Source organism: Oryctolagus cuniculus, chromosome 12, assembly GCF_051225735.1.
Source record: "Oryctolagus cuniculus isolate XC-2025 breed Fujian yellow rabbit chromosome 12, ASM5122573v1, whole genome shotgun sequence".
Lineage (NCBI taxonomy): Eukaryota > Metazoa > Chordata > Mammalia > Lagomorpha > Leporidae > Oryctolagus > Oryctolagus cuniculus.
Genome location: NC_142878.1, coordinates 82,048,539 through 82,066,903, shown reverse-complemented (window position 1 = coordinate 82,066,903; position 18,365 = coordinate 82,048,539). Strand labels below are relative to the sequence as shown.

The window sequence follows — 18,365 nt, the reverse complement described above, 5'->3', positions numbered from 1 at the left end:
GAAATCAACTCAGATATATCTAATTCTAAAAGCCAGTGCTCTACTACATCTTATTGTCCTTCCCAGCTCAGTTTAAATAAAAAGGGGTTTAGGAACTACATGTTTGACAAGTGAATTAAAGTACATTGGAAATAGTTTTTAAAGAACACACAGGCTGCAGGGGCATAAGGATTTATGTATGTATGTGTATATAAAAATACTCCTTTTATAAAAAGGAGTCTACAGCAAGATTATCAAACTGTCTCCAACAGAAGAGAATGCAATTCAAATTCCCTATTTTTATTTTCATTCATACATTCCCAATGAGTAATGTAAACCGGTGCAATCCTCTGAAATTTAATAGTATTTACTTGAAAGTTTATCCTTTTGCCATCACAATCTGACTCCTATAGAGACTCAAACAAGCAGAAACAATTTAAATGTCCATCAACAAAGGAATGAGTTAATATACAATGATTATGAGGTTATTAAAAAGCAATGAGCAGGAAGAAAAAGGAAAGGGGTATATTAACGTATTTTTATGTACTAATACGGAAGAAACCCAAGATATACAGTTAACCTCTAAGGTGTTAATATTAATGAGATGTGAGTCCTCTTCTAGTCCAGCTCTCTGCTGTGGCCCGGGAGGGCAGTGGAGGATGGCCCAGGTCCTTGGGCCCTGCACCTGCATGGGAGACCAGGAGGAAGCACCTGGCTCCTGGCTTCGGATCGGTGCAGCGCGCAGGTTGTAGCGACCACTTGGGGGGTGAACTAACAGAAAAAGGAAGATCTTTCTCTCTGTCTTTCTCTCTCTCACTGTCTAACTCTGCCTGTCAAAATAAATGAATAAATACATTTTTTTAAAAAATGCATTTTTTTAAGGGCCAGTACTGTGGCGTATCAGGTTAAACCACCACCTGCAGTGCCGGCATCCCATATGGGCGCCAGTTTGAGACCCGGCATTCCACTTCCTCTCCAGCTCTCTGCGATGGCCTGGGAAAGCAGCAGAGGATGGCCCAAGTGCTTGGGCCCCTGCACCCACATGGGAGTCCTGGAAGAAGCTCCTGGCTTCAGAGCAGCGCAGCTCCAGCCATTGCAGCCAATTGGGGAGTGAACCGGCAGATGAAAGACATACCTCCCTCCCTCCCTCCCTCCCTCCCTCCCTCCCTCCCTCCCTCCTGCCCCCCGCCTCTCCTTATCTGTCTGTGTAACTCTGAATTTCAAATAAATAAATCTTAAAAAAATCATTTTTTTAAACAGTAACTTATTTATTTCCAAGGCAGAAACAGACTGAGAGCTCTCTCACCTGCTTGCTCACTTCCCAAAAGCCCACAGAACTGGGGCTGGGCCAGGTAGAAGCCAGAAGCAGGAATTCAATCTTGGTCTTCCACATCAATGACAGAGACTCAGCTACTTGAGCCATCAACCTGCTGCTGTCCATTGTGAACATTATCAAGAAGCTGGAATTGGAAGTGGAGCCAGTACTCAAATCCAAGCATTCCAATATGGGATGCAGGCATCCCAAGCAGCATCTTAACCACTGTGCCTCCAAAAAGGGCTTTTAAATTCTCATTTTACATCATTCTACACAATTTAAATTTTTAGAATGTACACAAAATGCTTTTACAATAAAGGTAAAACAAGCTTAGATCTAAAACGTTTATTTATTATGACATTTAAAAAGAAACATACTGACTTAGAAATTGCTTCAGTATGTTATTTTTTAAAGTGGAGGGGCAGGAAAAATGGCATATATTGAGATATCTATAATAAAAGATTATCAAAGGGGGCCTGGCATTGTGGTGCAATGGGTTAAGCCATCACTTGTAACATCAGCATCTCATATCAGAGTCCCAGGTTGAATCTTGATTACTCTGCTTCCAATCCAGCATCCTGCTAATGTGTGTGGGAAAGCAGCAAAAGATGGCCCAAGTCCTTGTGCCTGTGCAATCAATGTGGGAGACCAGGACAGAGTTCGTGGTTCCTGGCTTCAGTCTGATCCAGCTTGGGCTGTAACTACCATTTGGAGAATGAACCAGAAGCGAGAAAAGTATCCCTCTTCCTCCACTTTGGTCAAAGTGTTTTAAAACCCTCTGGCTCTGTCACTGTGCCCTTCTAATTAATCAATTAATTGACTGATTGATTTTAAAATATCAACACAAAACAGCCTTTATATCACAGCACTGTTCATAAACAAATTTTGTTCACTGGTCAATGCTTTGCCAAAACTGTTTCTAAACTTGTCTTCTCACACTTTACATTTTAAGATGCATTATCAATAAAGTAAAAAATACATCTCCAGTTTCACTGCACAAATTCCAATTTGATTCCAACTATGCCTGCTGGATGTACAGTACTTATATTACTGAGAAAAAGAAGAAATTAAATAATTATAAATTAGAGAAATTCCTTGCATATTACCAAAAGTTTCCTTGCTAACTTCCTGGTTTACCTCTGGCACAAATTTTCACTGTTTATTATCAAAGAAAGCTTCTAAACTAACAAAGTGGCAAGTATGCGACAAAGCTTGAGTGTATCATTTCTTATATCTAAGGAATTTCAATTTAGTTAGAAAAGCCATGACTGGTTCTATTTTAATTACCCGAAAAACTGAATATAAAAACATTTTTCCACCTAGTAATACTTTCTGTCAAAGAATTCTCTCTTATGCCTAAGTTAACAGCTTGAGAATTCTAGGACAAAATATACTTCACTTTGCCTAGAAACACTAAACTGTCACATTTCTTTGGTTACTCCTAAAGAATATAAATTCCCAAAAACATATTTTTTTAAGAATCTAAAGTGCCATACAATGTATCCCACTTTCACAAAAATTAAAATGGGAAAAACTCTCTCAGGATTAAGTCTGATAAATACTAGACATTTATGAATTAGGACTAATGAAGTCAGTTCACAGAGGAATGTATAATACATTACATTATACTTACAAGGAGGCGGCATATAATGTCGACATGATGAGAGAGAAGGTTGTGGAGGAGGCTGTGGCTGTGGCTGTGCAACCATGCTTGATCCATAACCATCTATTGATAATGGCTGACTAGGGGCAGCGGCAGCAGCCTGATGGCCAAAGATTGCAGCTCGGGTTGTAGAGACAGGGCAACAGGGGTCAAACGCAGATGCTCCGTGAAAACCACCACTCCCGTGGCTTCTGATAGCGCTGTTGCTCAGGTCTACTGGCAAAGCCTGCTATGTAGAGAGGAACTGTATTTTATCCTTCTAAGTCTGGTCAAAACATTGTTTCAAGTTATACTGTAACTGTTTTCCTAATGAAACCTAGAAAGATATAACCTTGAAATTAATTTGAAAATGGTAAGATTCTTAGTGTGAAGACCTATTTACTGAGCACCAGAAAAATACTGTATGATCTTAGATTGTGAAAACTATAGTAGTTTTATACTTAAAATTTGAAATAAATTTTAAAAATAAAACATCATACCTCAAGATAAACAAAAATTTAACTCATATTATTTAAAGTCTGTTTCTCATCTTAGAAACATTAAAAGCATCCCTTTATCTAAAATTACGAACAGAAATTTAGGATTCCTTTAGAAAAAATTACGACACCACTGGAAACATTAAGGTTCTAGGTAAAAACCCGTCTTCCCCAAATTCCCAAACTTCAGTGCATGCAGCAAGCATTCAACTAAAACTAATAGTGCAAACAAAACTATTTTAGCCAAAATAACAAAGGACATAAAATTATTCAGGCTAATTAATGAGTTAGCACGGCCTCTTAGCCTTTTTCATTTGCCTCCTTTCAAAACTTAAATAAAATAATTGATTCCTTGGCATAGGAATACGATCATAGGGAAGGCCCATTTACTAAGACAGGTAATAAATCAGTTTCTAGATTTCATCTCTACTCATCATTGTTTTTCTTTTCTATTTGGAAAATTCTAAATAAAACACTTTGACCTTCCACTCTAGAATATAGTATAAGAATTTCTACTTTGTATTCTTAAGTAATTTAAAGATAAGCCTACTGCTTAGTTTCAGTATAGCTGTAATTTTCAAATATGATTAAAGATCATATATGGAAATATACACAGGAACTTTTCAATACTATAAGCTGAGAGACAGTAGAGAAAAAAAAAAAGTCAGCATAATGCATTTGGCAGAGGTCCAGATCACCCAGCAGTTCTCAGAAAAACCATAGCAATCTATTTACTTTCCATAGGCTCCAGGCTCAGAAAATAATAGAAACAGAGGGCTGGGGACTGTCACTGTGGCATAGCAGGTAAAGCCGCCCCCTGCAGTGCCAGCATCCCATATTGGCGCCAGTTCGAATCCCGGCTGCTCCACTTCTGATCCAGCTCTCTGCTATGGCCTGGGAAAGCAGTAGAAGATGGCCCAAGTCCTTGGGCCCCGGCACCCGCGTGGGAGATCCAGAAGAAGCTTCTGGCTCCTGGCTTCGGGTTGGCGCAGCTCTGGCCGTCACAGCCATTTGGGGAGTGAACCAGTAGATGGAAAACTCTCTCTCTCTCTCTTTCTCTCTCTCTCTGCCTCTGCCTTCTCTGTAACTCTGCCTTTCAAATAAATAAAAAATAAAAATCTCAAAAACAACACATAACCAAAAACGGGGCTGATCTTGTGGCATAGCAGATAAAGCCACCACCTGCAGTGTTGGCATCCCAACATAGGAACTGGTTCATGTCATGGATGCTCTACTTCCAATCCAGCTCCCTGCTAATGGTCTGGGAAAAGCAGCAGAAGACGCCCAAAGTGTTTGGGTTCTGCCACTCACAGGGGACATCCAGATGAAGCTCCTGGGTTTGGCCTGGCCCAGCACTGACCATGTGGCCTTCTAGGGTGTGAATCAGCAGACGGATGATCTCTATCTCTGTTTTTCTCTCTGTAACTCTATTTATTTCAAAATAAATAAATTACTCTTTTAAAAAAGAAAAAAAGGGGGCTGGTGCTGTGGTGGAGCAGATCAAGCTACCATGTGCAGTGCTGGTATCTCAAATGGGCACCAATTTGAGATCTGGCTGTTCCACTTCTGATCTAGCTCCCTGCTATGACCTGGGAAAGCAGTGGAAGATGGTCCAAGTCCTTGGGCCCCTGTACTTGTGTGGGAGATCCAGAAGAAAACTCCTGTTCCTGGCTTTGGATCAGCCCAGCTCCAGCCACTGAGACCATCTGGGGAGTTAACCAGCAGATGGAAGATCTCTCCAGCCACTGAGACCATCTGGGGAGTTAACCAGCAGATGGAAGATCTCTCTCTCTCTCTCTCTCTCTCTCTCTCTCTCTCTCTCTCTCTCTCTGACTCTCCCTCTGACTCTAACTCTGCATTATAAATAAAATAAATAATAATAAAAAAAAAAACGAAGAAAGAAAATAATAAAAACAAAAACTCCGGATGCTGAAGGGTGGTACTGTACAGCAGAAACTGTATGAAGGACAAAAGGAAGAGTACTTTTCTTCTCTATTGTGTGTTTACAACCAGTTAAACACATGTCTGGCCTCCTTCTGTTGAGTTGGCAGATATAATACATGTCCTCATTCCAGGGAAATAAAGCTTATTATTAATGTGGTGAGAATGTGAATTTATGGTTCAAACCCTTTCCCCACTATTCAGATTAATATCAGTAAATGGACTAAATTAATAATATCTCATGAAGGTGAGCAAGTTTCTTCTCGTATTTGTCTCTAGACAGTGATTAAGAATACTGAGTACAAAGTTTGGTAAAGGTTCTCCTAAAAGAATTAAAGGAAAAATTAAATGATAAAAAGGGGGGAAAAAACAAACAATGAGAACCCTCTCCACAATTCCATCATTTCAATTAAGTTCTAGAAAAGGGAAGATGATGAAAAGATGAATAGACAGGGGAAATGATACTACTTTACAAAGATTATAAATGCATTGTACTAATTTAGCCACACTCAAGGGCACAGTAAGGTGACTACTGCCACTTCTCTGTTTAAAGGCCTCTTTCTGGCCTAGCCATAACATGGCACTCAATCATATCACAAATTATCAGATAAATAGTTTCTTCTTCCATTCCTCAAGTTCCTGCAGTGCCTAAGCACGAATCAAATGAAGACCATATAAGGTTATCTCATGAGCAGATGACTAGTTTCAGAGTCCTCCAAACATCTATTTTTTCGCAGAATTTTTTTTTTTTTTTTTTTTTTTTTTGGGACAGGCAGAGTGGACAGTGAGAGAGAGTGACAGAGAGGAAGGTCTTCCTTTTGCCGTTGGTTCACCCCTCAATGGCTGCTACGGCCAGCGCACCGTGCTGATCCGAAGCCAGGAGACAGGTGCTTATCCTGGTTTCCCATGGGGTGCAGGGCCCAAGCACTTGGGCCATCCTCCACTGCACTCCCTGGCCACAGCAGAGAGCTGGCCTGGAAGAGGGGCAACCAGGACAGAATCCGGCACCCCAACCGAGACTAGAACCCGGGATGCCGGCGCCACAGGCGGAGGATTAGCCTAGTGAGCCGCGGCACCGGCCAGACATCTATTTGAATCTCAAACTGTTATCTTCAAAATCTTACTCTAGAGGCAGGTGCTGTGGCACAGTGCGTTAAAGCCCCAGCCTGAAGGGCTGGCATCCCATGTGGGCACCAGTTCGAGTCGCAGCTGCTCCATTTCCGATCCAACTCTCTTCTGGGAAAGCAGAAGATGGCCCAAGTCCCTGGGCCCCTGCACCCATGTAGGAAACCTGGAAGAAACTCCTGGCTTCTGCCTTTGGATCAGCTTAGCTCTGGCCGTCGCAAACATTTGGGGAGCGAACCAGTGGATGGAAGACTGACCTCTTTCTCTCTCTAGCTCAACCTTTCTAACTCTTTCAAATAAATAAAATAAATCTTCAAAAAAAAAATCTCACTTTATATTCATCTTCATGCCCATTACCAATACTGAATGCCTAGGATCTCACTGTTCTCAAATTTTGTTTAAAGTCCAAATGCCTCTAATTATAGATGGGGAAATGGTTATATTCATTTTACAACAAACAGAGCTTATATAAGGGGAGCCAGTGCTATGGCACAGCAGATTAAACCACCACCTGCAATGATGGCATCCCATATGAGTGTCAGTTTGAGTCCTGGCTGCTCCACTCCCTGTTAAAGCACCTAGGAAAGCAGCAGAAGATGGCTTGGGCCTCTGCCACCCATGTGGGAGGCCAGGATGAGTTCCAGGCTTTGGTTTGCAACCATTTGGGGAGTAAACCAATGGATAGAAGAAAGATCTCTTTCTGTCCCTCTAACTCTGCCTTTCAGATAAATTAAAAAAAAAAAAAAAAAAAACTTTAAGAGATTTTATCTATAATTAATGATTTGGGTTGAAAAAATATATGTTCAACTGATCTCTTAAAACCTGCTGCATTATTTTATTAATACAACAGAATATCCTATGAGTCACAGGCCAAGCTTTTGGAAGCTCTTTAATGAATGTAGGAGGAGCTAGGAGACCTACTTCTCCACCGTTTTCCTACTATCTTTACAAAGTCCCCTTTCACTATAAATATGGAGTAAAAGGATGTATTACATTTAAGCAGAGCCTTTCATTCAGTTCATGTAAGTTTTCTTTGATGTTAATTCATTTCCAAGAGGTAGAAAAAATACAGATAATACCTAAAGGTATTCCCAGAACCAAAATAACATCTAAAATCTTTTTAACCATATTTTCTACTAAATCCTTTCAAATTTGCTCTTGATAATAGCAAACTTTGCATTTAAGGAAACACCCCTCTTTCTTATTTTCAATTTGTCTGATCCAGAAGAGATAACCGCCAAAATGTTAAAAGATAAAACAAGAACTTCAGGAAAGGTCAGGTGATACAGAAGAGCACATGTTCTGAATTTTCATTCTGACTTTTTTCCAGGATTCTTTTCTAGTACATATGTCAAAGTTACAATTTGTCCCTGAAATTACATCTTTTGATTTTGAAGGTATATAACACTCAGGCTTATATCATGATTATAAACAGAACAACATATCAAAAAGTTACTCAGCATGATCATGATTGCTAATTTAATATTATTGGCATCTTATTACTCACCAATATCAACTAACTTATTTATTTATAATTTTTTTGCTGACATTTCAATTCTCCATAAATTGAAAACCTTATCTGCTCCTGAAAAGCTATGCCTCAGTTTTGCATCCATGAAGGTCGCATATTTCTAGATAAGTGGAAGTTATAGTGAACTCCAAGTAGGAGTTAGAAGGGAAAAACTGATAATTTTTCAGTTTCTCTGAATTAGACTAACACCGTAGATTCAACATTTTGTTTAAAATAACATCCCAAAGATCAGAATCACCTATAATCCTATAATATTAACCGAAAACACCAAGATTCATTCCAGAATAAAAAAGTCACTTTTAGATTAGGTGGCATCCCTGATTTTCCAAATTTCTGAATTCATCAATGAACTGCAATAATTTAGACCATCTGAAAATCTTGAAGACTTAATAAAATTTATCACTGGCAACCCACCCTGGTTCCCATAAGTTATCACAATTAAAGGAGAAGGGGAGAGAAGAATAACTGACTCTCCTCAAATTCCCATACCTGGTCATGGTAGCTGGTACCAGAGCTACTATTTGTTCCACAAGGTGCTTGTACTTGTGGAGGTCTTTCCACAGGGCAAGTAGGATCAGCAAAAGAAGGAGAAACTGGAACAGCTGGGTGGGGAGTATGATGGTGGTGGTGGTGATGTTGAAAATGATGACCATGCTGCTGAAAGCAACTTGTGTGTGGATGTCCTAATGCATGGTGATTCTGTGATGATCCTCCACATGGTGAGTGTTGAGGACAGCAGGAAGGTAATCTCGGCATAGCAGGAGGGCCAGTTTCCGTTACAGAACTAGAAGCAGTTCTCCTTGAGTCATCTTGAAACAGGAAAAAAAAAAAAAAAGGCAAATAATTAGATCATCAAAGATCTCTATAAAACTGTCAGTAAATAAACAGAGAATTAAGAAATGTTTAGGGTCCAGTGCTGTGGCATAGTGCATAAAGCCACTGCCTGCAGTGCCAGCATCCCATATGGGTGCCGGTTCAAGTCCCAGCTGCTCCATTTCCGATCCAGCTCTCTGCTATGCCCTGGGAAAGCAGTAGAAGATGGCACAAGTCCTTAGGCCCCTGCACCCTCATGGGAAACCCGGAAGAAGCTTTTGGCCCTGGCTTTGGATCAGCGCAGCTCCAGCTATTGTGACTAATTGGGGAGTACACCAGCGGATGGAAGACCTCTCTCTCTCTCTCTGTAACTCTGACTTTCATATAAATAAATAAATCTTAAAAAAAAAAAAAAAAAAAAGAAATGTTTAATAAAATCAAGTCTGTGTAAATAAGAATGTGATACTAACAGCACATTCTTAACCTATACATAATTTTGAGTAGTTGTATTTACTGGGATTTTCCTCAAAGTCTAAATTTTTCAAAAGGCTCATATTTACCAGAATGTGTAATGGTGATTATCTTTCCCATCACAAATTATTAGGTACCAACAAAAATTGATTTTAAAAATTGCAAAATATCACAAGATCTTCCATTATGGTTTTTTTTAAATTTATTTATATGACAGAGTTAGTGAGAGAGACAGAGAAAAAGGTCTTCTTCCATTTGTTCACTCCCTAAATGGACGCTACGGCTGGCACGCCACGCCGATCCGAAGCCAGGAGCCAGGTGCTGCTTCCTGGTCTCCTATGCGGGTGCAGGGGCCCAAGCATTTGGGCCATCCTCCACTCTCTCCCGGGCCACAGCACCGGCCCTGTCCTTTGTCAATTTTTAAATTGAGTTGTTTGTGCAAACTGAAGAATACCTTTCTTGCTAACACAGCTAAAATTTTAACCTTAAAAACAATAATACTGGAGCCAGCGTTGTGGCACAGCGAGTTAAAGCCCTGGCCTGAAGCACTGGCATCCCATATGGGCGCCGGTTATAGTCCTGGCTGCTCCTCTTCCAATCCAGCTCTCTGCTATGGCCTGGGAAAGCAGTGGAGGATGGCCCAAGTCCTTGGGCCCCTGCACCCACGTGGGAGACCTGGAGGAGGCTCCTGGCTCCTGACTTCAGATCGGCACATCTCCAGCCGTTGTGGCCATCTGGGGAGTGAACCAGAGAATTAAAGACCTCTCTCTCTGTCTCTCTCTCTCTCATTAGCTCTTTCAAATAAATAAAATAAATCTTAAAAAAAATACTTTCCAAAATGAATGTAATGACAAAAAGTCACCCTCTACACTTTTTTACATACCTCCTATAGAAGTACCAGTTGTACTATTGCTTGTAAGGGTAGCTAAAGTCTCTGACACTGTGGAAGGCTGGCTACTGGTGACAGCTGGAGCAGCATCAGAAGACTGCTCAGAGGTAGATGGATTTGAATTGTTAATGGAAGCGCTAGTAGTTTGTGATTCCATTCTTGCAGAAGTGGTTGGTACTACAGTAGGTTCTACAAAACACAAAAATATTTAGCATATCAAAAGCAGGAACAGATTATATTTCAATCCAAGTTAACATTTAAAATTTCTAAAATGAAATAAACATTAAAAATATAAGCTTTCTAATAAGTGTATATGGTAAAGAACATTTTCACAAAGCTAAACTACAACAAACTCACAAATTATGATTGTTGCATTTAAAAAAATTCAACACATATCTATTCATATTCCAGTAATTTATATGACTAAATAGTTTTTCAGGTAAAGAAAAGACTAAAAAGGACAGTAGAAGTTCCTCTACTAAGCCCAAATATGGTTGCAGTCTGTTAGAACAGAGTTACAAATTGTACTTTCTAGGGTCAGACTCCTTGGATAGCTTTTTATTTTTTTTAAGATTTATTTATTTACATGAAAGGCAGAGTTAGAGAGAGAGACAGACAGAAATCTTCCATCTGCAGGTTTACCCCAAAAATGCCCACAAAGGCCAGAGTTGCACAGGCCAAAGTCAGGAGCCAGGAGCTTCATCTGAGTCTTCCACATGGGTAGTAGGGGCCCAAACACTTGGGCCATCATCCAATGCCTTCCCCAGCACACTGGCAGGGAGCTGGATCAGAAGTGGGGCATTGGGACTTGAACTGGCACCCATATGGGATACAAGTGTCACAGGAAGTGGCTTAACCCACTGTGCCACAACACAGGCCCAGAGATAGCAGTTCTGATTTCACCACTGATGGACTAACTATGGGTAAGTTACGAAACCCATTCTCCATTTCCTCATTGGTAGAACTGGGAAAGTAACATCACATTATAAAACCATTAGGATAAACTGAGATCATGCATGCAATCCACTTTGTATGATGTTTTATGTAATAATCAGTTAATAAGCATTAGCTATGATTAAGATATGTTTTAATCTCATTTTCCATGAGCTGCCTGTTTTCAGATTATTTTACAAATATTCATCAATACTTTCTAATAAAAATTCAAATTTTTTAAGTAGAAAGTAAAGAAACTTCAGGCAAACCTCAACTTATGAGTTCAATTTTAAACATCTGAGTATAAACTGGTTGCTTGAAATCGATAACATGGGGCCCGGCACTATGGTACGGCAGGTTAAAACCCTGGCATACAGAGCCGGCATCCCATATAGACGCCGGCTCAAGTGCCTGCTGCTCCACTTCCAATCCAGATCCCTGTTAACGTGCTTGAGAAAGCAGCGGAGGACAGCCTAAGTCCTTGGGACCCTGCACTCACGTGGGAGACCCAGAAGAGGCTCCTGGCCCCTGGCTTAGATCGGCTCAGCTCCAGCCCTTGTGGCCATTTGAGAAATGAACCAGCAGATGGAAGATCTCTGTCTCTTCCTTTCTCTGTAACTCTTTCAAATAAAAAAAAATGAATAAAATAATCTTAAAAAAAAAAAAAAAAAAAAAAAAAACTAAGAACATGGAAACTAAATCTGTCCAAAGCATAGTCACAACAATTTAATCTGCAAAGACAGGACTTTCTTGATGTGCTATGGAATGAGAGAACAGTTGCTTCTATATAAAATGCAGTGGGGCAGGCTATTTCCTCAGACACAAATAGTGCCTATTAACCCTATGGGAACCCCCTTAGACATTAAAAGATGAACAGGAATGGTGGGGGAGGGAAGACATTGTTGTGATGCAGTGGGTAAAGACACCAAGTGCAATTCCCACATTCCATATCAGAGTGCTAATTTGAGCCCTGATTACTCTGCTTCTAATCCAGCTCACTGCTAATGTGCCTAGGAAGGCAGTGGGAGATGGTCCCAACTAGTTGGAACCCTGCAACCCATGTGGGAGACCAGGATGAAGTTCAGGGCTCCTGGCTTTGGTCTGGCCCATACCTAGCCATTGCAGCCTTTTGGGGAATGAATCCAGACAGAAGATATCTTTTTTCCCTTTCTCTCTATTGTGCTTTCATTCAAATAAACAAATTTTCATGAAAGAGGGAAGGGGAGGGGAGGGGAGATAACGGGAGGGAGAACCTCTGTCTATTTGCAAATGGTTTAACTCAAGGTTTCTCAATATTCACAATACTGACATTTTGGCCAAGACAATTATTTTTGTTTGTGAGGAAGGAGCTGCCCTATACACGACAAGATGTGAAGCAGCATCCCTGGTCTAAATCCATTAGAGGTCAGTATCACCCTTGCCCAACTGTGAGAACCCAAGATATCTGTTGCCAACTGTCTCTGGAGGATAAAACGGTCTGCTGTTGAGAACTAGTAATCTAACTAACATACCTAAGTTCTGGTTTTTATTTTATTATTTTTTAAAGATCTATTTATTTATTTGAAAGTCAGTTACTCAAAGAAAAGGAGAGACAGGGAGAGAGAGATCTTCCGTCCACTGGCTCCACCCCCCAGGTAGCTGCAATAGCTAGGGCTGAGCCAGATCAAGGCCAAGAGCCAGAAGCTTCCATCTAGGTCTCCCACATGGGTGGCAGAGGCACAAACATTTGGGCCATCTTGCACTGCCTTTCCCAGGCCATTAGCAAACAGATGGATCAGAACTGGAGTACACAGGACACAAACCAGCACCAATATTTGATGCCAGAGTCACAGGAGGCAGCAGCTTTACCCACTATACCACAATGCCAGCCACTGGATTTATTTTTAATAAGAAAGGAATTTTCACTTAGAAAAACTAGTGGGAGCAGCTGGCGCTGTGGCATGGAAGGTTAAGCCTCCACCGGCAGTGCTGCATCCTATATGGGCACTGGTTCAAGTCCTAGGTACTCCACTTCTGATCCAGCTCCCTTTTAATGTACCTGGGAAAAAACCTGGGGTTGTCCCAAGTGCTTGGGCCCCTGCACCCACGTGGGAGACCCAGAAGAAGCTCCTGGTTTCTGGCTTCGAATCAGCCCAGTTACAGCCATTGAGGCTATTTGGGGAGTGAACCAGTGAATGGAAGATCTCTCTCTCTCTCTCTATGCCTTTCAAATAAATAGAGAGATCTTAAAAGAAAGAAAAACTAGTGGTAATAGGGGGCATTGAATGATCATTGGAATACTTTTAACTTAGTAAACTAAATTCTGGTTGAACTTTAATTCTAATAGGGAAAAGGCTACTGTGTCACTTTCTACTTCCTGGCTAACAGTTGTTACATGGGAAAACATACAAAATGTTTCCAAAATAGTAACCCTATATTTAATTAACTGTGAGTAATCATTAATTAATTCCTAGTACATTAATTACTGCCTTTTAAAAGATAATGTATGGTCCTTCAAAACAAAAACTGAGAATGATGAGTTATTGCAGACAGTGAGAATAAATTATCTCTCCATAAATATAATTTCAAAGTTCTAGTACTCTGAAAGTCACCCAAACAGCAAGCAGCTCATATAACAGCAGATGGCAAAAGGCCTCCAATTCTTCCCACTTATTTACTCTTTCCTTTCACTAGACATCTCTTCCCCCCAATTTATAGCTAACTCCCAAAATTAACACTCATATATGGCTTACCAGTAACCATTATGAAATGTTTCTACTACACTAAGATAGTTTATCAAATTCCCTTCATAATCCTACATAGTTCCATCTTACCATCTTCATCAACAGTAAGGTCCACAACTTCTGCTGCATTTTGCCTCAAGGGCTGTATAACAGTAGAAATTCTACTGCGGTTCCGTGGCTCCTGTGGCCGATTTGTGTGAGAACTTGACCCCTGGCTCCAGTGAGATCTGGAGTGCCCAAGGGTTGAACGAGACCTTAAATGTAAAGAACAAAAATTTTAGCCACCCTAGAAATCCATAAGTCTTTCATACAAAATAAATACTTCGTGCAAGACTTCCTCCAAAGAAAAGAATGGTAACTGAATTAAAAGTTAATATCAGCACAATGCCTGAAACTCAACAAACTTGGCTGAATGAAGCAATCACCAAATCAACCAACTCAACACACCCCAGAGAAAAAAAAAGTTAGGTTAAACCCATCATTAGTGTAAAATACAGGATTTTGCTTCAAGAAAAGTACTCTTCAATGGTTATTTTGAATATCCACCTGGGTTATAATCAATTGTTTACATTTTATGGTAATAGCAAAAATTTTAAAATAACACCCTACACATTTAGTAACATCCACATGATCTTCTAATGTTTGGCCTAGATTGAATTTGCAAAACATGACTCTGTGAGTAATAAACTAGCTAAGCTCCTGGTACTATCTTTAAAAAATACTAAGAAATAGGGGCCAGCGCTGTGGCATAGAAGGCTGTCTCTACCTGAGGCGCTGACATCCCATATGGGCACCAGTTCAAGTCCTGACTGCTCCTCTTCTGATCCAGCTCTTTGCTCACGGCATGGGAAAGCAGTGGAGATGGCCCAAGTGCTTAGGCCCCTGTACTCATACAGAAGTCCCTGAAGAAGCTCCTGGCTCCTGATTGGCCCAGCTCCGCCTCTGTGGCCATTTGCAGAGTAAACCAGCAGATGGAAGACCTCTCTCTCTGCCTCTCAAACAATTTATTTATTTATTTATATATATATATATATTTATTTATTTATTTATTTATATTTTTTATTTTATATATATTATTTATTTATATATATATATATATATATATATATATAAATATATATATATATATAATATATATATATATATAAATATATATAAATATATATATATATATATATATATATAAAAACTAAGAAATAAATTGGCACCCAAGGTATTTCCTGGAGTCAAGTAAGGATACTGCGGAAACTTTACTAGTTCGTTAGCCATAGGGAAAATCAATTGAGTTACTTTCAATTTTAAAACACATGACCATGAACATAAACATCTAACATGTTTATTATCTTTTAAGTATGTGAGGGCATATTACTTTTAGATATATATACATTTTAAGGATTCACTATGATCTAGATTGAGAGTACATGGGGATAATAAGTAGAGTACACACTCCTAAATTTCCAGGGCAAAAAAAAAATCTGTCTTGGCAAAGTGGGGTCTTGGGGCCTGCACTGTGACGCAGTAGGCTAAGCCTCTGTCTACGGCACCAGCATCCTATATGGGTGCTGGTTCATGTCCTGACTGCTCTTCTGATCCAGCTCTCTGCTATGGCCTGGGAAAGTAGCAGAAGATGGCCCAAGTGGTTGGGCCCATGCACTTGCATGGGAGACCCGAAAGAAGCTCCTGGCTCATAGTTTCAGAATGGCCCAGCTCTGGCCATAGTGGCCATTTGGGGAGTGAACCAGCCGATGGAAGACCTTTCTCTCTGTCTGTAACTCTATGTCTCAGATAAATAAATAAAACCTTAAAAAAAAAAAAAGTGGAGTCCAATAGTTTCTTTTTTCTCCTGCTCAAACTGAAACTGTTTATAAGCATCTATCAGCTTATGACTAGCACAATGTATGGAAAGGGTAAGTGCGTCACATTAATATAGAAGGTCACTGAGGGTGTGAGCTCGACCACTCAGAAAAGAATCCCAAAGTTCAAAGTGGGTGGAAAATGGCCTCAACAACTAGAGACCAAGACTGTACAAAGAAATTTAGGGGGCTGGCAACCTAGCAGAGCAGGTTAAACTGTTGTATATGATGCTGGCAACCCCTTTGAGAACGGATTAGTCTGGGCTGCTCCACTTCAAATCCAGCTCCTTGCTAATGTACCTGGATACGCAGCAGAGGGGGGCTGGTACTGTGGCTCAGCAAGTAAAGCCACCACCTGTGGTGCTGGCATTCCATATGGATGCCAGTTCGAATCAAGACTGCTCCACTTCTGATCCAGCTCTTTGCTATTGCCTGGGAAAGCAGTAGAAGATGGCCTAAGTCCCTGGGCCCCTGCACCTGTGTGGAAGACCCAGATGAAGCTCCTGGCTCCAGATTGGCACAGCTCTGGCCATTGCAGCCATCTGGGGAGTGAATCAGCAGATGGAAGACCTCTTTTTCCCCCATCCTCTCTCTCTCTCTGCCTCTCTGTAACTCTGCTTTACAAACAAATAATTAAATTTTTTTTAAGATTTATTTATTTACTTGAAAGTCAGAGTTACACAGAAAGAGAGAGAGAGAGAGAGAGAGAGAGAGAGAGAGAGGTCTTCCATCCGATGGTTCACTCCCCAGATGGCTGCAACAGCCAGAGCTGTGCCAATCCGAAGACAGGAGCCAGGAGCTTCCTCTGGGTCTCCCATGTGGGTGAAGGGAATCCAAGGACTTGGGCCATCTTCTGCTTTCCCAGACCATAGCAGAGACCTGGATCAGAAGTGGAGCAGCCAGGACTAGAACCAGCACCCATATGGGATGCCAGCACTGCAGGCAGTGGCTTTACCCACTCCGCCACAGTACCGCCCGCCCCCCAAATAATTAAATCTTAAAAAAAGGAAAAAAGCAGCAAAAGATGCCTCCCACAAAGGAGATGTGTGTCTCTCTCTCCCACCTCTTTCCCTCTAAGTCTGGCTTTCAAATAAATAAATAAAATGCTTAAAATTTTTTTTTAAACTGAGTCTCTGATGAGACTGAATAATCTATTATCTCTGGGAAACTTAATAGCTGCACAAAGAGCCAGGTACACTTTGCAGTACTCTCCTGAATGCTTCATAGGATATCCTAACTCCATAGCATCTATTGGAAAGAGCACCACCAAAACAGTTGATGGAGGAACAGTTTCACAGATGCCTTGGTTTTCACTATGATCAGTGGCACCTGTCAAATCCTGACGCAAAAGATTGAAACAAATCAGTATTTCCTCTTAAACTGGAAGTGCCAAGAGCCAGCTAAATGGTGACAAAGTAACAATAGGAAAATAACTATGGATTATGAGCACGGGGGTTTTTTGAGATCATTGTCTATTACTCAGGTAAATGCATCCACTTGACAACAAACATCTCCATGCCAAGGATCTCTAGTTCTACAAGGAAAAATATGTCCTTTATTTGGCAGCTTTTTTTTTTTTTTTTTTTGGACAGGCAGAGTTAGACAGTGAGAGAGAGAGACAGAGAGAAAGGTCTTCCTTCTCTTGGTTCAACCCCCAAACGACTGCCACGGCCGGCCTGTGCCAATCCGAAGCCAGGAGCCAGGTGCGTCCTCCTGGTCTCCCATGAGGATGCAGGGCCCAAGCACTTGGGCCATCCTCCAATGCCTTCCCGGGCCACAGCAGAGAGCTGGATCGGAAGAGGAGCAACCAGGACGAGAACCCAGCGCCCATATGTGATGCCAGGGCCACAGGCAGAGGATTAACCAAGTGAGCCACGGCACTGGCCCCTTTGGCAGCTTTTATAGCTTATAAAAATTGAGCCAGTATTGTGCTAAGCACTTTGTACAGTAACAGGGTAAGTGTGGCACATTTTGTAGAATACAGATATTCCCCAGAGCTTGGAAAATCATTTAAAAATTAAAACAACTAGGGGCACACTGCAGAGTACTCTTTTCCATGTCATTAGAAGAAGCACTCCAATGAGAAAGTGGTCACTGGAGAAGCACATTCTAGGTGCATTTGCATCATGCTTCAGAAGTATGATTGTCTTTTTAAATTCAGTGACACATTAAAATGCAGTGAACAAATATATTTCTAAATTCATTCCAACACAAAAATTAAAATTCATCTACTGATTTATACTTTGCTATATGGGCTATACCAAAGAAATTCTTTACTGTTACTATTACAATTTTTTTTTTTTTGGACAGTGAGAAAGAGAGACAGAGAAAGGTCTTCCTTTTGCCGTTGGTTCACCCTCCAATGGCCGCCGTGCTGCGGCTGGTGCACCGCACTGATCCGAAGGCAGGAGCCAGGTGCTTCTCCTGGTCTCCCATGCGGGTGCAGGGCCCAAGCACTTGGGCCATCCTCCAATGCACTCCCGGGCCATAGCAGAGAGCTGGCCTGGAAGGGGGGCAACTGGGACTAGAACCCGGTGTGCCGGCGCCGCTAGGTGTTGGATTAGCCTATTGAGCCGCGGCGCCGGCCAACTATTACAATATTTATAATCATCTAAAGCAAACGATAAATGCAGTGTGAGGATTTGATGGGAGG

General features: G+C 41.0%; 1 protein-coding gene across 49 annotated transcripts in view; it reads right to left on the bottom strand.

The window, feature by feature from the left end:
- Window positions 1-18,365, bottom strand: part of RNF111 (ring finger protein 111) — a 137,274-nt gene that overhangs the window by 18,512 nt on the left and 100,397 nt on the right. For 28 of the 49 annotated variants that reach the window (XM_017347993.4, XM_051821951.3, XM_089310458.1 and 25 more), the window contains 4 exons: window positions 13,950-14,113; window positions 10,198-10,392; window positions 8,520-8,839; window positions 2,928-3,186 (listed from right to left, as the gene is read on the bottom strand). In XM_017347993.4, the coding sequence (XP_017203482.2) occupies window positions 2,928-3,186; window positions 8,520-8,839; window positions 10,198-10,392; window positions 13,950-14,113 (938 nt within the window). The remainder of the gene's footprint in view (window positions 1-2,927; window positions 3,187-8,519; window positions 8,840-10,197; window positions 10,393-13,949; window positions 14,114-18,365) is intronic. The other 21 variants (XM_089310460.1, XM_017347989.4, XM_070054264.2 and 18 more) reach the window with 1 other exon arrangement.